The sequence below is a fragment of the Thalassophryne amazonica genome, chromosome 8, assembly GCF_902500255.1.
Source record: "Thalassophryne amazonica chromosome 8, fThaAma1.1, whole genome shotgun sequence".
NCBI lineage: Eukaryota > Metazoa > Chordata > Actinopteri > Batrachoidiformes > Batrachoididae > Thalassophryne > Thalassophryne amazonica.
Genome location: NC_047110.1, coordinates 41893101 through 41914024, shown reverse-complemented (window position 1 = coordinate 41914024; position 20924 = coordinate 41893101). Strand labels below are relative to the sequence as shown.

Below are 20924 nucleotides of genomic sequence, written 5' to 3'. Positions count from 1 at the left end.
CTCCTTTTTCAGCACAGGACTTTCTGGACTATTTCGAAAAGAAAATAGAAGATATTAGGTTGAGCACATCTCAGCATATTTTGGTTGAATCATTGTATCCAGCTACTGAGCTGGGGACTACTACTGAGGTGCTACCTAGATTCACAGAATTTAACAGTATCTCACAAGGTGTGCTGACGAAACTCGTGATGTCTACTAGAAGCACAACTTGTTTATTTGATCCTATACCAACAAAATTGTTTAAGGATCTTTGGCCCATTCTTGGGCCGACTGTGCTGGAAATTAACCTTTCTTTAAACTCTGGATCTGTTCCAAATTGTTTTAAATCTGCAGTGGTTAAACCACTACTCAAGAAATCTAATCTTGATCCTGGTGAATTGAAAAATTATAGGCCGATATCAAATCTATCATTCTGCTCTAAAATTCTGGAAAAGGTGGTTTCACGGCAGCTTGTGGACTATCTTACTGAGAATGACCTTTTTGAGCCACTGCAGTCTGCTTTTAGAAGACATCAATCCACAGAAACAGCACTTATTAAAGTAGTTAATGATCTTCTGCGAGCAATGGACTCAGATACTACTACAGCATTGGTGTTGTTGGATCTCAGTGCTGCGTTTGACACAGTTGATCATCATATTCTATTTGATAGGCTAGAAAAGTGTTTCAGGATTACTGGAACTGCTCTTGTGTGGCTGACGTCTTATCTGTCTGGTCGTTCCCATTGTGTTTTGTGCAATGACACTACCTCTGACTTTAAGGGCATGAATTTCGGGGTTCCGCAGGGATCCGTTCTGGGTCCCTTGCTTTTTTCCCTGTATATGGCACCCCTTGGGAACATTTTGCGGCGTTTCGGGGTTGCTTTTCATTGTTATGCTGATGATACTCAGTTGTATATGCCGATAGCTGCTGGAAATCCTGTCCACATAAAATCTTTACAGGACTGTCTTGCAGCAGTGAGAAGTTGGATGTCTAGCAACTTTCTACTTTTGAACTCTGATAAGACTGAAATGATGGTTCTTGGCCCAGCAAGACATCGGCACCAATTTGATCAGCTGGCGCTTAGCCTAGGTTCATGTGTTATACATCCTACTGACAAAGTGAGGAACCTTGGGGTAATCTTTGATCCTACGTTGTCCTTTGACCTCCACATTAGGGACATTACGAGGACTGCTTTCTTTCATCTGAGAAATATAGCAAAGATTCGCCCCATCCTGTCTATGGCTGATGCTGAGACTCTGATTCACGCATGTCTCTTCTAGATTGGATTATTGTAATGCTTTATTTTCTGGTCTGCCGCAGTCTAGCATTCGAGGACATAAGTTGGTACAGAATGCTGCTGCCAGAATTTTGACACAAAGTAGAAGGTTTGACCACATTACTCCCATTCTGGCATCCCTTCATTGGCTACCGGTTTCTGCCAGATTGGATTTTAAAGTTTTATTGTTGGTTTATAAAATTGTTCATGGACTGGCGCCTTCCTACTTGGCGGACTTGGTTAAGCCCTACGTACCTGCGAGGCCTTTGCGTTCGCAGGGCGCAGGGCTTCTGTGTGTTCCAAGGATGAACAAAAAGTCTGTGGGGTATAGAGCCTTCTCCTACCGTGGTCCGGCTCTTTGGAATGATCTACCTGCTGTTATTCGGCAGTCTGACACGGTGGAGATTTTTAAATCAAGACTGAAGACCCACTTTTTTAGACTGTCTTATCATTAATTTTTTAATCTGTTTGTGTTTGCTTTGTAATTTCTTTTTATTCTACTGTGTTTTATCTTTTAACTGTGCTTTTCTTGCTTTTAATTTTGAATTTAGATTAATTTGTGTTGTGAATTATGTGAAGCGCCTTGGTGCGACTTTGTCGTGATTTGGCGCTATATAAATTAATAAATTAAATTAAATTAAAACCTATGAATGAATGAGCAACTTTTGCGTAATCCATTAAGAAATCAGTTCTCAATATCCATGCAAGAATTTTTTTTGTTTGTTTGTTTGTTTTGACCAGTGTTATCATTACAGTCAAAGTCACAAAAAATATTGACATGCTAGAATTTTTATCCATATCACACACCCCTAATATGAATCAGTTTGGAGAACATGTAGTTGATGAGTGGAGCATGGACCAAAAAAAGCCATGAAATTATGATGCACATTTAGATGCAAGAGAAAGGCAATAAGGCGTGTTCCTATACGAGTTTAATCCTAAGATTTAGGAAAGCCAAACATGAATTCATTCATTCATGTTCTTGAACTCACTTATATTTTACTTTAATTAAGGGTTATGGGGTCCTGGAGCCTATCCCAGCAGTCATTGGACGAGAGGCAGGATACACCCTGAACAGGCTGCCAGGTTACTGCAGGGCCAAAAGCCAAACATGTACCCTGTGAGGCAATGAATGAGTGTTATCTTCTCCAGATGGTTAAGATAACTCAAAAACTAAACATGCTCTCATATAGTTACTCACTATATGAAATGGCTATATATATATTGAGGATGACCCAATTACATGTTGGTGAACTGAGATGCACCAAATCAATCCAGAGAGACATTTTGCTCAAAAGACAAATCTGAACTTCATACAACTATTCATTTTCTGTACCTGCTTATTCCAATTAAGGGTCACAGGGAAGCAGGAGGATATTACCAGCGGTCAGTGGGTGAGACGACGCCAGTCCATCACACATTCATTCACATCTATGATCAATTTAAAGTTTCCAATTCATCAAATCTGTATGTTTTTGGAAGTGGGAGGAAGCTTGAGTCCCCGGAGGGAACTGACACAAACACAGGGAGGAACATGCAAACTCCACACAGAAAGGATCAGGTGGAATCAATCCCACGACCTTTTCAGTGTGAGGCAACAGTGCTACTCACTAAACCACTGTGCCTCCCAGTGCTCATTATCATAACATGCATAATGGAAATTAGTGGTTGAAGTCACATGTGGCTTGAAATGAGTTTGTCTTTCTTTCTTTTCCAAGTCCGAGGTCACCGCTGCTTGTAATTATGCATCTCCCTTTACTATCTTCGGGAATATATTTTAATCCTAATATAAATATGAACATACACATTAGAAAGAAAGCATTGTTTCATATTAATTTACATTCTGTAAATGTAAATATTAGGAGTGCAGTTTTTTACCAACAATAAATGTGAAAATGTGCTGTGTGTCTCATACCAATGACTGACAGATTCACACATGATATCAGCAAAGAATTAGCAAGTGACGTTGGTAAGATCTCCTTTGGCGTGTGGATTGTTTAAATACGCACAGCATCATCTGTGAGCATATTCCTTAGTAATCAAGGGGGAAAACCTTCCTAATATTAATACTGGGAGAGTGTGTGTGTGCTTCTGTGAATTATAAGAACACTTCATCATAAATTTGGAACATGTTGAACACGTACCATCTCAGAGTGATTGGATGGGGTCAGATTGAATTCATAGAGAGGGATGAAGAAGCCCTCCAACTGTCCAATCAGCAGCAGCAGAATCACACCATCAGCAAACTACACAGAAAGGACACAGTCTCAAGATGCAGCCTCAAGGAAAATAATAGGGTTTTGTGTTGGGTTTTTTTCTGTTTTAACATACTTCACAGCTGTGTTAATGTTTTCATACCTGTTTATCCACGTCAGTCACCTGTAAACCCAATTTGGACATGTTCTGATTGATGAAGTGTGAAATGGCCTGAAAAATGAAAGCTAACAGATTAATGCTTGACAAACATAAAACCTAATCTTGGTGACACATTTACCAGTCACACTTCTTCAAAGTTTGACAAAAGTTGCAGTGTCAAAATAAAGTGTTGTAGTGTTTTTCAGCGTGTGTCATGGAATTAATCATTATTTTGAATACTTTGAACTCTTCAAATAAGGATAATACCAATTCCCCAAAGATATTTACACCTGTGTTCGATTCCCAGTCACATTGCCTGTCCTGTCCACCCAGGCTGTAAATGGGTACCGGGTTTGGTACCAGGTTTGGCATCCCATCCAGGAGGAGTCATAGACTCTCGTGGAATCTGGGGATAAGCACGGGTACGAATGGCCTCAGGGCCTATATCAGGCTTTTTCCTACATCGTGGCATTTTGACTGTTCACAGAAGTGGTATAATTAATTAAACAAGTGCTTGAGCAGTTGATTCACAGAAAAATTATCTATTATCTAACGATATTTTTTATCAGTGGGCAGAAAAAAATTCCAAAATTTCCGCTTCCCCAAATATTTCATCCTTTCGTTTTTTAGTATTTAAAATAAAACTGATTTTGAGCAATTAAAAAGCTATTATAAATCAAGGTAAGTCTGTATTAAAATGGTTTTAAATTTATTTAAGGTATTTTAAATAGCTTTAAATCTTATTGTTACTTTGATGAAAATAAAACCAATAATCTGGGTAAATTAGAGAACAGAGATTATCTTTCGTCGGGTTGTTTTGAATTGCTGTACAGCAAGTGGAAAGTGTTTGAAGTGTAATGGTTTGAACCAGTGTTCAAAGTCATAGTAGACCAATGGAAAGCCCATGGGAACAGAGAATACCTTATTTTGTCACAGCCACAGTTTGGTGTCTCTGTGTTATTCTGTTTCTGGTGTTATTCTCTTTGTGGTGTTGTTATTATTATTCTCTGCTATTCTCCCCCGTGGTAAACAGTCTCTGCCACTTTGACAATTTCTTTCATGCAAACTTCTTGCAGGTAAACCTCCTGTTTCTTGCCTTCTGGGTTCACATTTCTCCACAATTCCGTATTTGTTCACCTGCTGTTAGGTTTGTGCCCTGATTGTTTAGGTTTGCCCTGCACTCTTGCTTTTATATTCCAGTGTTTTGTTTTATTCAGTGTTTTTGACTCTGTTACAGGCCTTTTGCTGTCAGTTCAAGTGTTTGACTGCTGTCTTGGATTTGTTCACTTGGTGTGATGAATCTCTATGTACTGGCCTACTGCTTGCATTTTGGATAACCTGATGGCTGTTCTCTTAAAAAGGCTTATTTTATAGGACTGATCATAAGTCTCACTGTACTGACCAACTGCTTGAACTTTGGAGAATCCTTATGCTGTTTCTCTCAGAAACACTTTTGCCTCTTGGCAGTGGTGGGCACAGCTAACCAGAAAGTTAGCTTTGATAATCAACTAATTGAAAAGTTATCTTTTTTATAGCTAAACCAATAAAGTACCTAAAAACTTATCGGAAGCTACAGATAACCGATAACTTTCAATTTTGTCTTAAATACGCGCTTAGCTACTAAGAAGCTGATTTTGAGTTTAAACACAGCCAAAGCTTCTAACAAAACCAAAGGGGATCACAAACCTAAGCAGCCAATGAGCCAGCACTTCTGTCTTTGTGTGATCGGCCCCCTGAGGTAGAACAGCATCATTTACCTTGACAAGATACAGTGGTCCAGCGATGAGGCAGAGGTCTTGAAATGGAAAGCAGGTTTGAATTATGGTTTTGCTTTATAAATAAAATTATTCTGGATAGAATGACTGCATTAATGTAAACTCTTAAAATGTACAAAGTCATATATAACACATATCTGTTAATTAAAAAAAATGCACTAATTCTGAAGATTTGAACATTAACACACAGATGCCCAAAGGGGATTATGGGTAAACTAAGCCTCCTCTCATACTGATTGGTTGATTCATTCATTCTATGTAAAAACCAACACAAGCGAATCAATGTAACGTGTTGGTGTTTACAAATAAATGTGCTTTTGTAAAATATGTTGTTTTTTCATTTGTATAAAAAAAGAAAGAAATTTTCAAGATCCCGCTAGACAGCACCTAAGCGCACACGTGATGACATCACAACTCCATCCGGTTAGGGAGACAAGGTTTCTTTCAATAACAAGAACTGTCAAAAAACTTTCTCGTGTGTGGTTGGAATTGTGTGGCGATAGGAATCGCCATTTCAATGCTTGAATAATGATGTCAGTCACACAAAGAAATCAAATAATAGTGAAAACATGTTCGGTGCAGTGTCATAACGCAACAATCAGTCACTCCGTGAGGCGTCATAACATCCGATCAGTTAGCAGCTTGGTGCAGTGTCATAACAGATCAATCAGTCGCTCCGTGAGGCGTCATAACATCCGATTGGTTAGCGGCTCAGTGCAGTGTCATAACAGATCAATCAGTCACTCCGTGAGGCATCATAACATCAAGATAATTAGGCCGATATCAGACCCGATCTTCCCCTTCCGACAATCTTAAGGACGCCCCGACAATCGTGATGACGCTAAATATAATCTTATCAGATATTCCTGCCATGTGTGGTGTGTTAAGAAGGACGTGGGGAGCTAAATGTGACATGCAGCCAATCAGAAAGCGAGGTGGTTGACCTCGGAATGTTCGTGTGTGTTGTTTTTACCGTGTGGCTGACACCACACACTGTACACCTAAACCTGTCAGATCTATGATTTTTTTTTTTTATCTCCATGTGTGTGGTCTCTCAGATTTTGGAAACCTACAGATAATTTTAAAGTCCTGCAGTCAACAACACTGTGATATAACCGGTCGCCAGTAGATGGCACTGTTCTATGCATTTTGATGCCAATTATATCACACAGCCTGAATCACAATTTAACATACTTTTCAGGTTTTGGAGAAGCAACCTGGGCTGCTTCTGGCATTTTTACATAAAACAAACACAATAACGTCTACAAACCCAGAGAATATATTCACGAGAGTTTTAGGCACAATACACAAAGAGTTTAATGCTGTTGTCCGTGTGGAGCCTGATCAGAGCGTCTCAAATGCATTTCTCCTGTCATGAACTTTTACCCAGAATGCACTGCGCACACACCATGTCTACACTAAAACCTTTAAAGTTAGTCCAATACTTTAAAACTGAAACAAATAGCTGATATTTTCACTTTATAAAACTTCAGAGGTGACGTTAATTTAAATAACTTGTCCGAAATTAGTTTGGTTAAAATTTTAACCGTAAGTTAAAACTGTATACCTCTGGATGACTTAGGTGATATTGCCAGCATATCATTATGAGGTCAAAAGGAAATGCAGTTTTTTCTTTCATATGACCAGTTCTTCTTTGCCTGTAGAGGATAGAGCGGTTTCTTCTACAAGCAGCTCTCATCTGTTTGCAGAGGGTAGAACTACACATCAGCTACAAAACATGTAACAGGTAGGTGCTCAACTGAATTTCAATTTTAGAAGTGTTTGTAGCTGTTCTCTGTTTGTAGAGGACAGAACTGTGCATCTACTACAAAAAGCTACATCTAAATGTTAGCAGACTAAGAATTATCAGACCAAAACTTATCGGAATATAATCGGTCCAAGGATGGTTTTCAAAGTTATCTGCAAAGCTAATCCAATAATGAAAACATTATCTTCGATAATTAGAGGTTAGTGGATTAGTGTAACTGTGCCCACCACTGCCTATTGGACTGATCACCCATGTGCCTGGCCTCTGCCTCTTTCACAACTAAGCCTGTTTGCCTGCCAATTCAAACTGGGTCCTTAATACCCACTGGGATAATAAATTTGTTTTTAATCAAACTCTCGTTGTGGTTCTCTGTGTTTTGGTCCTCTGTCTAAATAAATTACAATTATCCGCAAGTACTGTGATGAAAATGTTCATGTGGAGCCTGATCAGAGCATCTCAAATGCATTTCTCCTGTCATGAACTTAATACCCACTGGGATAATAAATTTGTTTTTAATCAAACTCTCGTTGTGGTTCTCTGCATTTTGGTCCTCTGTCTCAATAAATTACAATTGTCCGCAAGTACTGTGATGAAGTTGTCCGTGTGGTGCCTGGTCAGAGCGTCTCAAATGCATTTCTCCTGTCGTGAACTTTTACCCAGAATGCACTGCGCACACACCATACAATTGTCCGCAAGTACTATGATGAAGATTTCTATTTGTTTTCTGAAACTAGGATGGGCTTTTTATTTTATCTCATTCTTGAATAAAACTGAGTGATCATAAAAGGAATGGAACATATTACACAATAAGAAAAATAATCATGTCAGTGAGCTCTGTCGTAATGTAAGTATAGCAAAAGACGTGCGCTGCAGGAGGTTTGTAAGACTACATGACAAACTGCTTTACCTTCTTCACCGTGTTGACCTTGTGAGGCTCGAGCTTTAGAAGTCGCTCAATGGGATCATCTCCTGGTGTCCGTAGAGATAAAAAAAAGTGTGTTAACTGGATGTTATGATGGTGTTTGGATGACATTTAAACTGTCACATCAGCTCAATTGGCATGCACTCATACTCACTGTCGGGATCACTGAGGGAACCTGCACCTCCAACACTGAATTAAGAAAAACAACAAAAAACAACATATGAGGAAAAAGCTGAAGTTTTCTCACAGAGGCAGCTTGAAATCACACTGGAGAAAAGGAGCGCAGACCTTTTTTCTGTTAGGACCTCTATCTGTACATTTGATTTGAGTCCTTCTCTGGTGACCTGGATACAAATCAAAAAGGGGCAATGATTTCAGAAGTTGTGATCAGGAGAAATTTCAGGCAGAGAAGACACAAAAGATGAAGATGAAACTCACCTCCACAACTATAACTTCAACCGTCACATCCTGAGGCAAATACACTTCAGGCTGAAAACATCTCACCATGGCAACCAGCAGATGAACAGTGGCTAGAAGGTCTTTGTCATGGATGACTAGCACAAAAATAGAAAATAATTTGATGGAACCAATAACCTTAAAACTGCAAATATATATATATATATATATATATATATATATATATATATATATATGTGTGTGTGTGTGTGTGTGTGTGTGTGTATATAGATAGATTTTTTTTTTTTGTCCCATAATATCAGCAGTTTGATTTCTTCTGAAATTCCTCATAATTGTTGTAAAGGAGGGTACACACCAGGGAGACTAGTGGAGACTCCAATCAACCATGGGTTTGTGGCTGTTCAGCACCTATCACTCAAAAAATTTGCCTTTAAACACATTAACTACACAGAAGGTCATCAAGCATGTGGGTCATTCCATCCCAAGTCACACAGGGGCTCCCAGGTCACCCCACAGCACTGTTCCACCTCTTTAATCTGTTCTTCCTATTACAAAGTTAGGATGAAATGACAAATATTAGGCCTGTATCTTGAAAACTTTTGAAGGTACAGCCTTAGGGATTTTTTTGTTAATTTTTTACATATTGCAAAAACGGTGCTTTGTACCAACTTGAGACATTAATAACTAGCATCCTATTGGCTCTATAGCTTTGAAAGTACCCATCCTAGGCTAACTTTTGGTATAGAAGTGGGAAAATAGAGAAAACTTTGCTGTATCCTGTGTGATTTGCCTTTAATAAATCAAATCTTTGTTATGGAATTCACCCCAAGTAAATAAGTTCTGTCAGTTTATTTTTGCAACATGTTTCAAAAATAAACTGACATTATAATGCTTGGATTTCAGTAGAAACTACATTGTCAGTTTTGTGAAATTTAAAAGTGCGTACTGCTTTAAAAAAACATACTGTCACTTGTGAAAGGGTGAGAGATGTTTCAACATCACTACAATTTCTGTAATTAGACAATGAAATGCATAACTAAGGATAAACACATGGTTTGTTTATAACATAACACCATACTTCATCACAAACAACATTTTGGATGTCTTGTTTGCACATTTATAACATTGTCACTCTTACATAGTGTCTAATGTGACTGGACTACAAAGTAAGCAGCCATCTTCTACCAAAGGTAGAGGACACACTGATCCAACTTTTGCTATCAACTCAAGACAAGGCCAGATGGCTGATCATCTGCTCGGTGTGCACCTTCCTGAACATCTCATGGCAGCTTTTAAATACCATCAAATCATGCTGCATTTCTAAATCTGTGCTACAACACATTTCATCTCTTGTTGCTGAAGCAGAGTATTCTGTGTGACTCACGTTTTACATTCCACTTGGTATTGTTGGTGCCCTGCAGGCCAAGTCTCTTGTCCAGTTCCTCTAGGATGACCTCCAGCTTGTGGATCTGACCAGCACTGGTCAATACTATGTCTTCCACAGACAGCTGCACACCAGCCAACCTGGCTGGGGAGGAAATTGCAACCTGTCTCAGCAGAATCCGACACAGCAGGCTGGCACCTCTTACACTGGCTCCATGCTTAATGGCCCTGCGGTACACCTCGACCCTGTGTCAGAGACAACCCTCACTGCTGGAAGGGCACCCATTCAATTTTCATTTTTGGGCAATACTACGGTAACAGAATTACAATCTGAGCTAATCTGTCATGGTTAGATGCCATATGTCCAGATTTTGCTGCTGTTGTAATTCCGTTGCCATAGAATTGCCCTTTTATTAACACGTCACTACACCTGCCTCGCATCATCGTATTATATAACGGCTGAGTAGCTGCTTATCATTTGACTGGTGGTTTGTATGTCATGTGACATGGATTATTCGTACCATTTGGCGTTGTGTTTCATTTACCGTGCAATATTTCTTTTTTAGCGTGCAATATTGGTGTTATATGAAATGTGCTATTGCACGCCCCAACCACAGCTCATGCTCACACTACCGGGGGTGCCGTTTAGCTAAACATAGCAGAGTTTGCTTTGCTGACGGATGACGATTTGAAGGAGCTAATTGATGCTGCTAATTCTTCTAACAAAAAAAAAAACAAATCTACTATGCTGTAAGCCGTCTGGAGGCATGAAGAGCTGGACAAAGTTCTGAAGTGATTATTTGCTGGACCGAAGAACTACACAAAGTCTTTTTTTTTTTCTTTCTTTCTCTTTTTTTTTTTTTTTTTTTTTTTTTGGGAAGTACACAAAGTCAGAGCACAGTATCATGGACTACATTATCGCAATTTTGGCCTCCAATTTAAAGTTTGTGTTGTACTGTTAAGCACCAGAGGAACACCAAAATGTAAGTCCCTTTTCTCACTCACTCACTCACTCACTCACTCACTCACTCACTCACTCACTCACTCACCTTCAACCACTTAGCTGGGATCGGGTCACGGGGCAACAGCTCCAGCAGGGGACCCCAGACTTCCCTTTCCTGGGCCACACTGACCACCTCTGTCTGAGGGATCCTGAGGCATTCCCGGGCCAGTGTGAAGATATAGTCTCTCCACCTCATCCTTGGTCTTCCCCAGGGTCTCCATTCAGGTGGATGTGCCTGGAACACTTCTCTAGGGCCCACCTCAGCTGGCTCCTTTCAATGCAAAGGAGCAGCGGCTCTACTCTGAGTTCCCCACGGATGACTGAGCTTCTCACCCTATCTCTAAGGGAGACACCAGCCACCCACCTAAGGAAGCCCATTTTGGCTGCTTGTACCCGTGATCTAGTTCTTTCAGTCATGACCCAACCCTCATGACCATAGGTGAGAGTAGGAACAAAGATTGACCAGTAGATCGAGAGCTTCGCCTTTTGGCTCAGCTCCCTTTTCATCACAACAGTATGGTAGAGCAAACGCAACACCGCCGCTGCTGCGCAAATTCTCCGGCCAATCTCACGCTCCATTGTCCCCTCACTTGTGAACAAGACCCCGAGGTACTTCAACTCCTTCACTTGGGGCAAGACTGCATTCCCTAGCCGGAGTAGGCAATCCATTGGTTTCCTGCTGAGAACCATGGCCTCAGATTTAGAGGTGCTGATCCTCATCCCAGCCGCTTCACACTCGGCTGCAAACTGATCCAGTGAGTGTTGGAGTTCACAGGCTGATGAAGCCAACAGGACCACATCATTTGCAAAAAGCAGTAATGAGACCCTGAGCCCACCAAACTGGAAACCCTCCTCCCACAGACTACACCTCGACTACACCTGTTTGTGATAGTCCATGACTATCACAAACAGTATTGGTGACAAGATGCAGCCCATGCGAAGGCCAAACTCCACTGGAAACGAATCCGACTTACTACTGAGCACCTGGACACAGTTCTTGCTTTGCGAGTACAGAGATTGGATGGCCCTGAGAAGGGACCCCCTCACTCCATACTTCCGCAGCACCTCCCACAGTATCACCTGGGGTACCCATTCATACACCTTCTCCAAGTCCAGAAAACACATTTAGACTGGAAAGGCATACTCCCAGGCCCCCTCCAGGATCCTTGTGAGAGTGGAGAGCTGGTTGGTTGTTCCATGACCAGGACAGAACCCACATTTTTCCTCTTCCATCAGAGGTTCGACTATCGGCTGAACCCTCCTTTTCAGCACCCTGGAGAAGACTTTACCAGAGAGGCTGAGTAGTGTGATGCCCTTGTAGCTGGCACACACTCTCTGGTCTCTGTTTTTAAAGATGGACACCACCACCCCAGTTTGCCACAGTGCCTAAGGAGTCCCTTTTCTGTTGTTTATAAATTAATAAAATATCAAATGAGAAGGATCTATTTTAGACATTATATATATATATATATATATATATATATATATATATATATATATATATATATATATATATATAATGTTTTTTATTCTTTCAATGGAACAAATATTTAATTAATTATGGAATGTTCCATCTTTCACCTCATGAAATATTTGTACCATTGTACTCATAAAAACGTTCATTATTTGTATATTAATGAGTGAGAATATTATTGTTTCCTCCCACAATAGTCTTTCCCAAAAACTAATGTTATAACATATCAGTATAAGCAGCAATTCTGCAGTAAAAAAATAAAATATTCATATCTATTAGGTGTGTAAGTTGAGTGTGCACTCAGTGAATCTCACCCAGCAGATGATGAAGCACCAGTCCATCAAACAGATCCTCCTGCAGACTCTGAACCACAATGTTCTCTGGTTTCAAAATGCTATTGATCCAATGAATCAAAGCCTGCAATTGATCACACATTCAGCTACTTCAGATGCTTTCATTTTCAAGCGTACTTTTTCTTAATCAGCTCCTCAAAGAGAAACAATGATACAAAAATAGATGGAAATTTATCACACATTCCATGCACTCCCTAAATTGTTTGCGCCGATTTTTCACATAAAACATGTCAGTTTGATTTCGCAGCAGTAGTTCATCCATTCATTCAGTGTTACTATGAGACACTTATGTTCCATCTTTTCCTCTCAAAGCTGTTTTAACATGTGCTCCAGCACACTGGTTGGTCCTCGTCAAGGCTCTCTGATCTGTTTCCCGTCACCTTGGATAATTCTCTTCATTAAAATTTTACTGATGCATCCACCTCTCTCTTCCGGCATCAGATATTATTCATGCACTTCACTAATGTATTTTTGGTGTCGCGTTTATCTCCAGCCCACTGAAGACAAAGGGGAACCATATATCTGTGGTAGTCCAGAATAGATTTCAGTGATAAATGATGAATGGAATTAAAGTAAAGTAATTTCTTACCTCCTTTAGCTTTTCAAATTTCGGGTCTTGTAGAGATTTTCCGTGAATGACCTTCGTCTTCTCCCCTGTGTTTATTGGAAAAAGGTCTACATGGGTCAGTTTGGATTTTTTGTTGTTGTTGTTTGTTTAATATATTATAACATCTCAAGTTAACAGTATTACAGTGTGTGCTTCATAGCTATCTCATGTTTTCTTGCACTTAAATATTTCATTTATTATCTCCATCTAGTTATGAGTTTAACATCCCCCTTGATGACAATTGGATCTGAGTAATTACATTTTAGGACTGATCGAGATTAACATTCAGACCAACAAATGCATGATTTTTTTTTTCAATTGTATTGTAGGGCATCTTACAAAAAAACAGTTTTCCTTAAGATTGCATGAAAATGTTGGATTAAATAGTAATGCATGGTGGGTCTGTGTAAACGGGCAAAGCAAAAAATTACAAATGAATTGTTTTGTTTTGTTAAATAAGGTGTTTTGGGCCTTGGTGACTTTTTTATTTTTTACTTTTTCTTTCAGCTAATGGTGAAAGAATCTAGAGATCCACAAAGGGTCGAGAGATCCACACTGGGATTTGATATAATTTTTATACCAGATCCCATAATTTTGACAAGCACAAAGTTTGGCCACTTTACACCAATTTTGACCTCCCTTCATTGGCTTCCTATCTATATGCGGTCTGATTTTAAGGTTCTGTTACTAACTTGTAAAATTATTCAGGGATTAGCGCCTCCCTACCTTGTCCTATTTACACCCTGTGTACTGCCCTGTTCTCGCCATTCTCAGGGCACAGAACCTCTTTGTGTACCTAAGGTAAATAAAAAAAAGAAGTCAGCAGGCCACAGGGCCTTCTTTTATCATGCCTTGTGGAATGATTTCCCCGCGGGCATAAAACAGTCAAATTCCGTAGACATATGCTAGTCCAAATTTGAGATGTATCTTTTCTCCCCCTTGTATGGCTAGTATACCAGTGTAGTGTGGAACTTTCCTTCCTCTTCTTTGAATTCATATTATTAGGAATGGAACAGGTCTCAGCCTCACTACATCTAAATTCTGGGTCTGTCAGAGAAGCACAGTGCTAGCTGCCAGCAACCACCTTAGTAATTCTCTCTGCTTTCCTGTTGATTTACTGCAGGTGAATTAATGCCTTAGATGTACTTATTTCTGGTCATCTGAGTCTGCTCCAGTGGCAGCTGGCCCATAGGGGGCGCTCGGGCACTGCCCTCCCAGATGTGGACCAATTGTGTATGGTTGCTAAGGAAAAATAATAAATAATCAGCATTGCGAAATTTAATGGCTTGGGTCACCCCTGAAAAGGCTGCTGTTTTTGGCGGAAACAAAAACCCCACTGATGTTTGGGTTATTTATTTTTTGTCTCCGTGTGTTTTACTGGAGTAAGTTGAAGAACTTTGGGACACAGTTTTTGGGAGATGAGGGGCAACCACAAAACTGCTACACGTTGGCTGCGCTCACATAGGCGGCTCGGAGTTTGGTAGGTGGAAAAGAAGCAGCACAACGTCAACTAAAACAAACTCCCAGCCTCACTTCTTACAAATGGAGCCAAGTCTGTTTGAGTTTTGAGTTTGTTTTTTACAGAGGCGTGTGATCGCACATTGCACTCAGGTCTGCAAGAAAAAAAAGTGCAAACTGCTTCGCTGTATAGTTTGAAGCAGGACAACTGTTGTAACAGAGACAAGGTGGGAGGATTTAGAGAAAGGTTTTCTGGGTCGAGTCACAGATGTGGATTTGACTGTTTGGCAGCTCTTCGCCTCTTTAAGGTGAATCGTTCCTCTTGATTTTGGCCTCTCTCTCACACACACACACACACACACACACACACTCTCTCTCTCTCCCTCTCACAAACACACACACACACACACACACACACACACACCACCCCTCTCTCTCTCTTTCTCTCCCTCTCTTTTTTGGAAGGTGGTGTGAACATTGTAGTATGCAGGGTTCTAGCCACGGTGGGCGGCGCTGGGCAGCTCCGCCCGATACTGCAAATTTTTGCCCGGCTCTCAGGTTAAAATTGGCTGTGCCGCCCAGCACAGAATTTCTGATAAATGAACTGAAATGTTGCCAAAAATGTACCAATTTGATCATATTTCAAGCTTATAGCATCATAGATTTGCAATTTTAAACCAATAATTAAAGTAATGAGAAATATATTTCTTCATTTTCTTCATATCAAATCGCAGACAGCAGAGATCAGAGAGTCAGCGCTTTCTGTGGGCACAGAGCCGTGAATGGGAGCAGCTGGAAACAACATCTCTGCTCCGCTCTGAGCTGAAGGGGGAAAAAATTAACCCCACCATGAAAGTCCTCCAGAGGTCCTTCTGTGTCTGTATCTGAAGATACATTCAGAAATGTAGTTTATTTTACAGTTGAAAGGCTTCGTGTTTCCAAAAAGCTCTGCGTTTGACTTTGAAAACAGGAGACGCATGGGTGGGGGGGGGTGAACCCTGGTAATATGTACTTAATGTTCTTTTTTCAACTGAGAAATTTTTCCAGATTTTGAAACAGTCTAAATTTGGTGATATTTTCTATTCTGTTAAGGGGGTGTCATTGTGAAACCCATGATTTGTTTGGCTGAAGATAATGGCAGTGCAGTACAGTATGGTGTACTACAGTGAGGAAAATAAGTATTTGAACACCCTGTGATTTCGCAAGTTCTCCCACTTAGAAATCACGGAGGGGTCTGAAATTTTCATTTTAGGTGCATGTCCACTGTGAGAGACATAATCTAAAAAAAAAATCCGGAAATCACAATGTATGATTTTTTAATAATTTATTTGTATGTTACTGCTGCAAATAAGTATTTCAACACCTGTGAAAATCAATGTTAATATTTGGTACAGTACCCTTTGTTTGCAATTACAAAGGTCAAATGTTTCTTGTAGTTTTTCATCAGGTTTGCACACACTGCAGCAGGGATTTTGGCCCACTCCTCCATACAGATCTTCTCTAAATCTTTCAGGTTTGGAGTTTCAGCTCCCTCCAAAGATTTTCTAATGAGTTCAGGTCTTGAGACTGGCCAGGCCACTCCAGGACCTTGAAATGCTTCTTACGGAGCCCCTCCTTAGTTGCCCTGGCTGTGTGTTTGGGGTCATTGTCATGCTGGAAGACCCAGCCATGACCCATCTTCAATGCCCTTACTGAGGGAAGGAGGTTGTTTGCCAAAATCTTGCAATACATGACCCCATCCATCCTCCCTTCAGTACGGTGCAGTCGTCCTGTCCCCTTTGCAGAAGAGCACCCCCAGAGTATGATGTTTCCACCCCCATGCTTCACTGTTGGGATGGTTTTCTTGGGCTTGTTCTCATCCTCTAAACATGGTAAGTGGAGTTGATTCCAAAAAACTCTATTCTGGTCTCATCTGATCACATGGCCTTCTCTCATGCCTCCTCTGGATCATCCAGATGGTCACTGGTGAACTTCAAACGGGCCTGGACATGTGCTGGCTTGAGCAGGGGGACCTTGCTGCCCTGCAGGATTTTAAACCATGACAGCATCATGTGTTACTAATGTAATCTTTGTGACTGTGGTCCCAGCTCTCTTCAGGTCATTGACCAGGTCCTCCTGTGTAGTTCTGAGCTTTCACAGAATCATCGTTACCCCACAAAGTGAGATCTTGCATGGAATCCCAGACCGAGGGAGATTGACAGTCATCTTGTGTTTCTTCCACTTTCTAGTAAATAATCATAACAGTTGTTGTCTTCTACCAAGCTGCTTGCCTGTTGTCCTGTAGTCCATCCCAGCCTTGTGCAGGTCTACAGTTTTGTCCCTGGTGTCCTTAGACAGCTCTTTGATCTTGGTGGACAGGTTGGAGTGTGATTGATTGATTGAGTGTGTGAACAGGTGTCTTTTATACAGGTAACAAGTTCAAACAGGTGCAATTAATACAGGTAAAGGGTGCAGAATAAGAGGGCATCTTAAAGAAAAATTAACAGGTCTGTGTGAGCCAGAATTCTTGCTGGTTGGCAGGTGTTCAAATACTTATTTGCAGCAGTAAATATCAGTAAAAATCATACATTGTGATTTCCGGATGTTTTTTTTTTTTAGATTATGTGTTTCACAGTGGACATGCACCTAAGATGAAAATTTCAGACCCCTCCATGATTTCTAAGTGGGAGAACTTGCAAAATCGAAGGGTGTTCAAATACTTATTTTCCTCACTGTATAAGATATACAAAAAGACTACGTGATTGATATGATTTGATTTATCAATTACATTTACCAACTCATTGAATCCATACATACCTGGAAAAATATCAATGCCCACAGTCTCTTTGTGATACTCAAAGACGTCAGGCTCCATAGTGCCTCCAAAAGGTCAAATACTGAAAACAAAACGAGTCAGAGTTTTAAAATGGTGATAAATCTACAAAAAGCTAATTTGGCTCTGAAGGCTGCTTACTCCTTTTTCATTTTGGTAATACAGATACGGCCTGCAATATGGGATTTGGAAGCACAAGCTGGTGTAAGGGGATGTGATCATCTAAAGGCTAAACTGGCGGGTTTGTGGCTAAATTCAATTCGAGAATTTAATGCACAGTTAAGCACATCGTGAGTGAGTGAGTGAGTGAGTTTGAAAGAACTTGCCAAAATTACACTGTTTTGTGTCAACAGGCTAGTTATTTCAGACAATTTTAAACATAACCTGCTGACATCTTTTTCACTTTAGGAAAATTCTATTTTGAGAATAATGAGAACAGGACGTGTGTGCGGCTGTAAACTGTCTCCCAAATAAGAAGAGAAGCAGACATTTGGTATTAAATGTTAATAATAACATTTTAAATTCTGACATGGTATTAAATATGACAGATTTGCATCTTATTTTTGTTTGTGGACCATTTATGTCTATATATTTGTTCTATTACTCTTCTCAGATCGATCATTGCCAAAACTGTGTGCATGTAAAGGTAATTCTGAAAGGTCGCAGGGGTTAAAGGTTACCAAGTACAAGCCCACCATACCATATTCATATATGAGTTTGGATGACACGGGTATGAAGCAGAGTCTTTGTACTAGTCATATGCAGAGAGGTTAAAATCAAAGCACATTCAAATGCAAAAGGTGCAAATACTTGTACAAAGCTTTTTTGAATTCTCTGATACTAAAGTCAGAAGTGTGGTCAGAAAATAACTCCAAGATTCCAGTCTTAGTTCCAAGCTGTGATATTTCATTTGCCATTTGATGTGATCTGACATGGCAGGACTGATGATGTGCAGAAAGTTTAATGGTGCTTCATCAGCTGAGACTTGCTGAAAGCAGCAATCCCTGTTGCACTTTCCACAAAAAAATAAAAAAGTCAGCTTGCTTCTGAAGGACAAAAAGAATGTTGGGAACTTGATAACTATTGAAAACAGGTTAAGACGGGACAATCAAAACTGTAATTATTATAAATTATGTTATATTTAGTGATGATTAGTTAAGAAACAGAAACTATACATTTTTAATTACAGAGACAAAATCTTTCATTATTAATCTGAGTTTACTGTAGGTCAGTAGGTAGGCATGCATGGTATTGGAAAAAAAACTGATATTGTAATATTTTTTGTGAGATATAATCAAGTAAAAAAAAAAAGAATTTGCACACATAACCTGAATGGTTCTGTTTGGAAAGAATGACTCATTAAAGAATGATTAGGGTGAATTTGTAGGGAAATGCATCTGCACAGAAGAATGTTTTGAAAAAGTTGAAAGATTCTGCTTTTGGTCAACACCAACCTTTCTGTACCCAATCTAACCACATGCAAAATATACTGAATTTTTTTTTAAGCCATTTTGCTTCTGTTTCGCTTATTTTCAGCATGTTTCTGCATTATAATAGAGCTAATTATAGATAATAGAGCTAAGTGGAGAGTTTCAGTCAAATACGACACAGTTCTTCTGTTCCAACATTTCACAATGTTGTTCATCTCTCCAGTTAGGAGACACCACAGCCTCCATGTCTCCATGTCACCCTGTCTTCTGCATCTTCTGGTGTCATATCAACCACCTGCACATCCTCCATCACCACATCCATAAAACTCCTCTTTGGCCACCCACTGCACCTCCTGCCTGGTTGCTTCATCCTCAGCATCCTTCTCCCTATATACCCTGTGTCCCTTCTCTGCACATGTCCATACTATCTCAATCTCACTTCTCTGACTTTGTCTCCACATGTTCTCCTGTGCTGTCCCTCTGAAATGTCCATTTCTAATCCTGTCCATCCTTGTCACCCCCCATCCCACCCAACAAAAAATAAAATTGTAGCATCTTCAGCACTGCCAGCCTCCTGTCTTTTTGCTAGTGCCAGTGTCTCTAAGTTGTATAATACAGTTGGTCTCGCCATTGTCCAGTAATTCTCTCAATCTTACAGATACTTTTTTGTCATAAATCACTCCTGTCACCTTTCTCCACCCTGCCTGTACGCTCTTTACCTCTTTTCCACACTCTCCATTACCTCTTCTACCATACCTCATTTGTAGATTAGTCATGGAAAATGAGAACAATGGGAGTATTTTTAATCAAGTAACCAAAATGTTATGTGACTTGTTTAATTTGCCTTACTTGACATCAGAAGTAAATGGACTGCATTTATATAGTGCTTTTCCATCTGCATCAGATGCTCAAAGCGCTTTACAATAATGCCTCACATTCACTCCAATGTGAAGTCCAATAGTCCCACAGTGTGACTATTGTGCGTGGGCATTTCATGATGAAATGATTTATTTTTCACCCCCATCAGTAAGTAATGAAACTACTTTTCAGTGTAGAAGATAAATGCTTTCTCCAGCAGTATCACATTTCTGAGAAGTCATTGTTAACTTTCAAAATGTGCTGCTTGAGATGTTCTTGGCACAGAAAAGGACGTAGCTGAACTGGTCAAACAGCTGTCAAAGTAAAAAAAGATGTTTTCGTTTCCTCAGTTTCATTTTTTAACACAAGAGCAACTCTGCAAAGATTTGCAGGGCTGCACTTCTCCCTCTGAACACTTTCAATCAAATGGTCCCAAACAAAGCCGAGCAACGTAAACATTCTGACAAGACGGATGTGACCTGGAACACATCAAAATATTGTTTGCTGGAGTGAGAGAAGTGCTTCAGCGAGCGACTTTCTGTGCGTGGCTTCCTTTTCCTGAGGTTGACAGCAAGATTCAAACAAGGCCACATAAACAAAAGTCTGACTACTCTTACCTGGAGTGCAGTTCCACAGAACAGAGTGGTTTCTGCACAACTGAAGTCCTTCACTGATCTCTGAAACTGGCACAGCAGTAAGATAAGCAGCAGAGGTGCGCTCAGTACCTGACTTCAAATGCTGGCTTTAAATGATAAAAGTCAGAGCGTCGAAAGGGAAGAGAAGCACAAATAAGAGGATGTGACGAATGAGGTTGCACTTCCTCATTTTGCCTTGAAAAAATATACCAGAGGACAGTGTTTTCTGATGTTGGCATTTCACACTTTAAGCGAAGGCGTGCAGGAAGAATTGGGCACAAATGCATTGTTTAGAAAGCACACTACAGGAGGCGCTGGAGAACGTGATACTCAAAGGCCTGAGCCACTCAGTCTCCACTCGCTCACACGTCTCCATCTGTGACCCCTGTTTGTCTGCTCCGCAGCTCTCGGCAATCTCC

At 40.2% G+C, this 20924-nt stretch overlaps 1 protein-coding gene across 1 annotated transcript in view; it reads right to left on the bottom strand.

The window, feature by feature from the left end:
* Positions 1-20643, bottom strand: part of parvg (parvin, gamma) — a 46742-nt gene extending 26099 nt beyond the window's left edge. Inside the window, exons 1-11 of the mRNA XM_034176064.1 lie at positions 20488-20643; positions 17567-17646; positions 13295-13359; positions 12667-12769; positions 9877-10020; positions 8514-8629; positions 8364-8419; positions 8230-8264; positions 8061-8122; positions 3614-3682; positions 3400-3501 (exon numbers count right to left, since the gene is read on the bottom strand). Coding sequence (XP_034031955.1) covers positions 3400-3501; positions 3614-3682; positions 8061-8122; positions 8230-8264; positions 8364-8419; positions 8514-8629; positions 9877-10020; positions 12667-12769; positions 13295-13359; positions 17567-17624 — 810 coding nt within the window. The 5' untranslated portion in view covers positions 17625-17646; positions 20488-20643. The remainder of the gene's footprint in view (positions 1-3399; positions 3502-3613; positions 3683-8060; positions 8123-8229; positions 8265-8363; positions 8420-8513; positions 8630-9876; positions 10021-12666; positions 12770-13294; positions 13360-17566; positions 17647-20487) is intronic.
* Positions 20644-20924: the final 281 nt, after the last annotated feature.